This window comes from Centruroides vittatus, unplaced genomic scaffold, assembly GCF_030686945.1.
Source record: "Centruroides vittatus isolate TY-2023 unplaced genomic scaffold, ASM3068694v2 contig_658, whole genome shotgun sequence".
Lineage (NCBI taxonomy): Eukaryota > Metazoa > Arthropoda > Arachnida > Scorpiones > Buthidae > Centruroides > Centruroides vittatus.
In genome coordinates, this window is record NW_027122410.1 from 1318087 (window position 1) to 1325482 (window position 7396).

The following is a 7396-nucleotide window of genomic DNA, read 5'->3' on the forward strand; positions in this document are numbered from 1 at the left end:
CTTTTTTTTAATTACCGTAATTATTTCTAGTCTATTAAAATTTAAATTAGTGATATTTTGTTTTGTCTGGATCACAATATCCGATGTGAATTTGGTTATTAATTTACATTTATTTTGCGTTAATTTTATATATAATGACATTGCTGGAATTTTTTCTTAATATTTTAACAGAATAAAATATTATTCATTAACTAAAAAGTACAATTGCAATTAATTATTTACAATTTGAATTACCAACAGATAATCAGTTATTTCGCTTTTAACACAGAACGTTCCATTCATCGTAACTTATCACTAATTAATCAAGAAATTATATATATATTAGATAATTACGTTGGGTCTATTATGGAGGTAATGTTTAATAAACCGATCGCGCGACTAATATTTACTTACAGACAAGACAAAAAAGAAAATAATAAATAAAGTAAAAAAAAGCCGTAGCTTGGCAATGTTGACAACCATACGAAGTAGGTAAGAAGAACATGGAAGGGCAGTTGTAATTCTTAGTTCTTATTTGGCTGCGATCCAGGAGTTATTCACAAATGCAACCTGGCATGTTCCTACACGGCGACACCTAAGAAAGGGGTGGGACGATTGTTTTATTTATATATCTCCTCGTCTGGTTCCGAGCACATGACATACGACCGTCGGGAAAGAAAGGTGTGCGAAGCGCTTTACGCTTTTAATCATGCGCGAACAATTATCTCGTTGCGAAAAATGCGTGCATCGCGTCCGAAGCGGCGCGACTTTCGTCATGTCGCATCTGGGATTAGTGGCTGTGGTGGTGGGCTACGCGGTCATCGGAGGTTTCGCTTTCCAGGCTCTAGAAGAAGGCAACGAAGAAAGGAAGAGGATGGAAATAATCATGCTGCGAGCCAACGTGGTCGACACACTATGGCTGATTACCACCGACCAAAACAAGGTACTGAAGATGGAAAACTGGACGGAGAAAGCCAAGGACACGCTGAAAGAGTTCGAAAAAGCCGTGGTGCAGGCCATGAGCTCCGAAGGATACGACGGAAACGACGAAGGTCAGCTGCAGTGGTCGTTTCCGGGTGCTCTCTTCTTCTCCATCATCGTCATCACTACCATAGGTGAGGTGTTTTTTAAACGTTTCATTGCTTTTCTAATTGCAAATTCCTTCCGATTTAATATCCGGGCGCAATCTCGCGCCACATAAACCGAGTTTATATAAAAACTATTTTCGTTCTTTTCGGTTTCTACTCTTCTACAAACCCAACGCCTAGTTTCTTCCAAGTAAAATAATAATTAGAGGTGTTGGAAATGGCACGCGATATCCCCTCCAAGTGTTCTTATGGTGGAAAGGGGCCAAAAAGAAAGGAACGAAGTTAATTCCTTAAATTTCGATAGGGAGATTTTTGTGCGCCGTTCTTCGGGCCGGATACGAAAGTAGGTCTTCCCGTTTCTGTCGTATCGTACGGCAATGTTTTTAAACACGACCTGGCACACGTTCAAACGCACGTTTCTCCGGCAACGCCGGCTTTTTGTCCGTATAATTAAACACAAATAAGTGTGTAATTACTTAAACCGGGACTGCCGGTAACTCGCGCGCTTCTAATAAACATTATCCGGTACTCGGAAGGCGAATTTGGCGAAATTCCTCGAAACCGGTTCGAGAATTAACATAGAATAGCGTCTGGTGACATTTGGGAAGAGAGATTAGGGAGATGCTAAAGATACGTCTCCTCTCTTGGCTATTATATAATTAGCCGCGGTATCGAGATCAATTAGAGATTGCCAGGAAAATAATTCGCGCCGGGCAAAATACCAGTCGCCGTTTCCAAAGGGCAAATGAATAGTTTCGTTTCGTAGACGACGTTGCCGTTAATTGGCGCGGAGAAAAAAGGGAGCATCCCCCTCCGAATTCGTCGGTCGGCTTCATTGAAAGAAACCGGTTAATGGCAGTTTCGGTTTAGAATAGGCTATTTTTAGACGGAGTAAACGTATTTGTTCCGAATCAATATTAGTGACACATTTATTTTTATGAGGTTTGTCTCCCTCTTGCCAAATTCAGTTTACTTAACGGGAAACACGTGGACTATAAAGAACTAAATATTGCCAAGATCAACAGCGTAGTTTCGATCGGACCCTCGTTCTTTGTTCTGACGATCTTTTGTTGTCTTCAAACTCCGAAACTAAATTTAACTCGCCACCTCCTTTACCTATTCGTTTTTTAATGAACTGGATAGGCGCATTTTTAACGTCTCACTTAACGATTTTTATAAGCTTCGGTTTTCGGATCGTATCCGGAAAAAAATATGGGCCCTTTTAAGCAAAAATCTTTTTGGACCTCGATATTGTAAAGAAAATAATTTAGGACGAGTTTTTTCACGTGTCTAACGCCCAAATAGGGCCCGCCCTTAGGTAGATCGTTCTCCTCTCGTCGTCTTCCATCCAACCGAACCAAATCTTTAAATTACCCATGCCTCGTTAGCATAGGCGTAAGACTGTGCCCGAAAATAATAATAGATTTTTACCCGCCGGTGTCCTCTGTACTTTTTCTGTTGAAAGTTGACTCGACTTTTCTTCTCACCTACTCCAGATAATCTTTAACAAATTGGCCTTTCCGGTCTTTTTACTAGCTAACGCTCGGAAATATGGAGAGGAACGTTGCCTAAATTATGCCAGGGAACTATTAAAGCAGTTTTTTCATTCGATGTAATAATAGTATCGGGCGTAAACGACAAATCCTTAATCGACTACGATCACAACCTTAAGAAACTAAGGCAAAAATCGAGTTTCTATTAATAAATTAGAAAAAATAAAATAAATTTCTAACCGACCCCTAAAAGAAAGGAATTATTTCAGAAAATGGCGTTAATTCCGCCATCTTATCGGAACTCGTTTTCTAAAAGTGCAATCGTTTCCTACCAGGATCGCTGCAGTTGACATTTTTCGGCGTAATTTTAGACGTAAATTCTCAATGTCGTCCGTCCATCATTCCTTAATCTCGAGAACGGAATTAATGAATAGATAGATGAAAGCAGAGACTAGATAATGAGGTTTCCTGCCCATAATCTTTTCTTAACTATATACGAACTTCTGAGGCAAACAGGAAGTGAGGTTATTTCAAATTCGAACATTTTCCCCCCGAAAGCGGATGACCGGCACGACTTTATTGTTAAAGGAAGAGTATGGTGTACGGGGGCAAGTCGTTACTAATTTGAGGCGGAGAGCATATATTTTAAGTTAAATAAATTAAAAATTTCAGCCCCGGCATTGTGACCGTGTCACAATCAATAATTGCTCGTTAGTTTTTCGTTTTTTGCTAGCGATTAACATTTATATGAAAGACGATGTCTACGCCACTAGATTTTAATAGCAGTTGCCACTAGACGACGTAGAAAACGGGAAGAGAGCCCACAAAACGAAGACTTTTTACTCGTAATTACGAAATCATTTTTAGTGAATTAAAACACGGTTGGAAAAACGTCGGCCCGACATTATTAGGAATTCTCTAAATAGCGATCGTTTAGTTAATGTAGGAAGGCATTTCTAAGCCGAGAAGTCGCTTTCGGTCGAGGCGAAAACCGTCCGTCCGTCCGTTCGTTATCCGCCGGGGATCGGAATTAGCCGCAGAATGAGATCAGTCATTCGAAATATCCCGGTTTCTGGGTTTTTGCCAAATGGCCAAAGAAAAAACGAAAACTCGCCAGACGAACTATCCGCCCAGGAATTCGCTATAGACGGATCTTATATTCGATGTAAGGTCGTTCCGACGCCACCAGATTAATAACAAGAGACGAACGCGCTATCGAGTGTTTTCGATACCCTCTTCCCACAGGAATATTCTTTCTATCGTTTCCGATTTAAAGTTTCGTCTTGTCGTCGTCCCAAGGGAATATCTTCTTTCTCTTTCCTTTGATTTTAAACTGTAATCGAATCCCGTGTCTAAAGTGTTCCCTCGAGTCCTTTTTCTCTCTCTCCTGTACGAATTGCGCAGTCGTTAAATTTTTGTCGCCCGTTTCGAGCTAACCTCCGGAACAAATTGTTTGACTTAAACCCCGTAATCGGGAAGAAACTTAGAAGATAAGTTGCTTATGATAAATAAGTACGAAGCGGGCGTAACCCGAGCCAAAATTGCCAGGGAGTAAATCAGGGGTGGCAATCTGGCGGCCTGTTAAGGCTTCCTATCTGGCTCGCGGCCTTGAAGATTTTTTTTCTGAAAATCAATGTTTCTAACATCTTGCGGAGATTAAAACCGAAACAATTCAAACTTCTGTTTATACGAGTCTTAAAAGCCTGACGACAAAAGGGCCTTTGTTAGAGCCTGTTTTTTAGTTTACCGAATAATAACGAATATGGCCGTGTCTGATATACTGTACCTCTATTTGAATGGTCCTTTGCTGCGTTCGAGTTTGAGCCCCCCCCCCGGTGTAAATGAATCGACTGCACTCCTTATATATAAGTAAAGATTAATTTTGTTTTTTTTGAACGAACCTTCACTTTTTACTTAATACGTTTAACAATTTATTTTTTACCTCGTATATAAAATTTAATTAATAGATTTGAAAAATCTTTAGCAATGGTCACCCATTTTACACGCATTATGTATCCCGATGATGGCGGTAGTTTTCGTGGCAACAATAACTGCGATCTAGGTATTCCGGTATACAAAATGGAAAACTGCCGCCGGTACATAATTTGCAAATTTCGTGTGTAATTCCGGTATAACGATGCATGCGAATATTACTATTAAATAACGCATCGCCTTACGTTAAATGTTACGTCGTATTGCCTATACACGCATATTCGGCGTGTGTTTTAAAAACAAATACGCCAATAGAATGAGCAGAATTTCCTAGTGTGCGGTACAGAAGTTTCGTATCCTACTGTACTGTACGTATAGTTGGTTTTATTCGATTACGGCAACGCGATCTTCCGAGAGGTGTTTTATGGGGAAACTGGCACCTATTTAGGTGTTACGAGTGTGAAGAAAACCCGGAAAACTTCGCGCCCGGCAGCGTGAAGCCGCCACCTACTACCGGTGCTAAGTTTACGGGACTAAAATTGTCATGTATGTCAAAATATGTATATATGCATGTATATTAAGTAAAAGATTCTATACCGTTGAACATATTCGCATCAAATTTGGCATGAATATTCGACACCCTAGAAGAAAACACTGTGGGGATCCGAATCCGACCGTCCCTAAAGCCCGAGCAGTTTTTTGTGTTTTGCGGTTTCATTATTGTAAATACTAGAATCAATTAGGACGTGGCGCGACTTTGTCGTATCGTGATAGCATTGAGACGGAGCCGAAAAAAAGAAGCGATTCCCTCACTCGTTAGTACAGATGAGGCTATGCTTTTATCTGACGGACACAGACGCCATAAAAGGCTCTTCTTGTGCCGATATATGTGGCTACATCATTTCGCGCGAAGGGCAAACTTAAAATTAAATATGGCGCCTTTTCGATAAGTCTTTTATTAGTATGTTACAAATTTAAAAATTATAAAATCACTTTTTATTTCTTTTGTTCGTTTTTCGCGCCTATTTTCCATTAGACGCACACAACGCTGTTTATTTTTCTCCCCTAAATTCCGTTAGAAGCGCCCAGTCGCGCGGACATTGTCATTTTGACTCCACTGTAAATCAAAAATGAAGTCATGGACGCCCACTTTTTATTACATTTTCGGATTCCTCATCGCAATTAATGGAAAATGGCAAAGTTTAACCATTGTTACAAATATTCCAATCAGTTTTTTTACGAATATCTACAGAACTATCGTGTCGTCATCCATTTTAGCATACGGATAGGCCTTTCGGCACATCCGAGAAGCGCAATATACAATACGTAATCGTTCGTTTAGACGATAATAATCGACATTTATTTGTATTTTCAGGTTACGGCAACGTCACTCCCAAAACCAAACTAGGTAAAATAGTGACGATTCTGTACGCCATCGTGGGAATACCTCTTCTCCTGTTGTGTCTGTCTAGCATAGGAGACATCATGGCTCACAGTTTCAAGTTTATTTATTGGAAAGTTTGTTGTTATTTGTGCATTCAACCCAAAAAGCGGTCCAAACGTCACAGGTTCTCGCCGGAAAGGACTCCCGTCGACGAGTACGAAACAAATCAGAGCGAGAAGTCTCCGCTGGAAACATTCGACAGAAATAATATATTTGGTGACAAGTACGCGCGCGATTACGGTTCTTCTCCGTCCACCCCTACTTCGCCCGTGTCGTTAGAATCGTCCAAATTTCCTTCTTCGGCGCAAACCAAGCAGGGCCAGTCCAAGTACGACCTTTATTGCAACCACACCGACGTCAGCGGAGTACCCGTCATTCCCAACAGGTACGTCATCCAAAACGAAAGCGACGCTCGACGGGAATTTCCCGCCGCTTCGCTACTGGACATTCCTCCTACCAAGAGTCCTCCCGACAAATCGAGAGAGTCCGATCAGGGGAGTTGGTCGAAACAGGAGGAGAGGACGGTCAGCGACGACGTCATGGACGACGAATCGGACAGCGAGGCTTCGGAGGCCGAAGTGGAAGAAGTTACCGTTCCCGTGTCCCTGTGCGCGGCGGTGGTCATAGGATACATAGCGGGCGGCAGCGCGTTGTTCATGGAGTGGGAGAAGTGGTCGTTCGAAGACAGTTGGTACTTTTGTTTCATCACCTTGACCACCATCGGATTCGGGGATTTCGTTCCCGGAGCTTCGGTCTTATCTCATAACAAACACCACTTGAGCCTGATACTTTGTTCGCTCTACTTGTTGTTTGGCATGGCCTTGCTGGCCATGTCCTTCAACTTGGTGCAGGAAGAAGTGACCAAATCGTTCAAAGAAATCGGCAAGAGGATCGGGATCCTTTCCGAAGACGACGACGACAATTAGACCAAAGTCTCCATATTTTTAGGACGAAAATTATTCGGAGATTGTAAAGTATTATTTCCGCGGCCGAAAAATAAAATATTTCTTCTTTACAGCTGCATGGAATTGTTTCTGCCAGAAGAAAAAGTACCAAAAGACGCGTTTTGTAAATTCCTAGTTCTTTCCACGTTAGGTCCATTATATGCAATTTTAGTACGTCGCACTATCGCTAATCCGGCAAAATTACCGGTGCCATCGCCCATCGCTTCCATTTCCACGAATATGTTACTTTTTACGCGTCACGTCCCGTTAACTCCGGTTTCGTTTCCGTGTGCGATATGCCATGTCAATGCGCCGTACTATTTGCCACCTTCCTCCAAAAAAGAATTGTAGCAGAGCGACGGGTTACGTCATTCGTTGCCTTTAGACGGGTTCAGTAATTCAGCAACTCTAAAAGAAATGGCCGGATTAGCGAATGTCTGTCGTATTAATTTTAAAAATAGACTGCGAACGGTCGAGGTGGCAGCCTACCGATCTGGAGGACCCCGGACGGATCGA

The 7396-nt window shown here is 41.7% G+C and overlaps 1 protein-coding gene across 1 annotated transcript; it reads left to right on the forward strand.

Moving 5' to 3' along the window:
* Positions 1-328: 328 nt before the first annotated feature.
* LOC136980005 (potassium channel subfamily K member 18-like) lies at positions 329-6953 on the forward strand. The gene is made up of 2 exons (XM_067276028.1): positions 329-1094; positions 5868-6953. Exons 1-2 carry the CDS (start codon positions 689-691, stop codon positions 6860-6862), a joined length of 1401 nt encoding a protein of 466 aa, XP_067132129.1. The 5' UTR covers positions 329-688; the 3' UTR covers positions 6863-6953.
* The last annotated feature ends 443 nt before the right edge of the window (positions 6954-7396 follow it).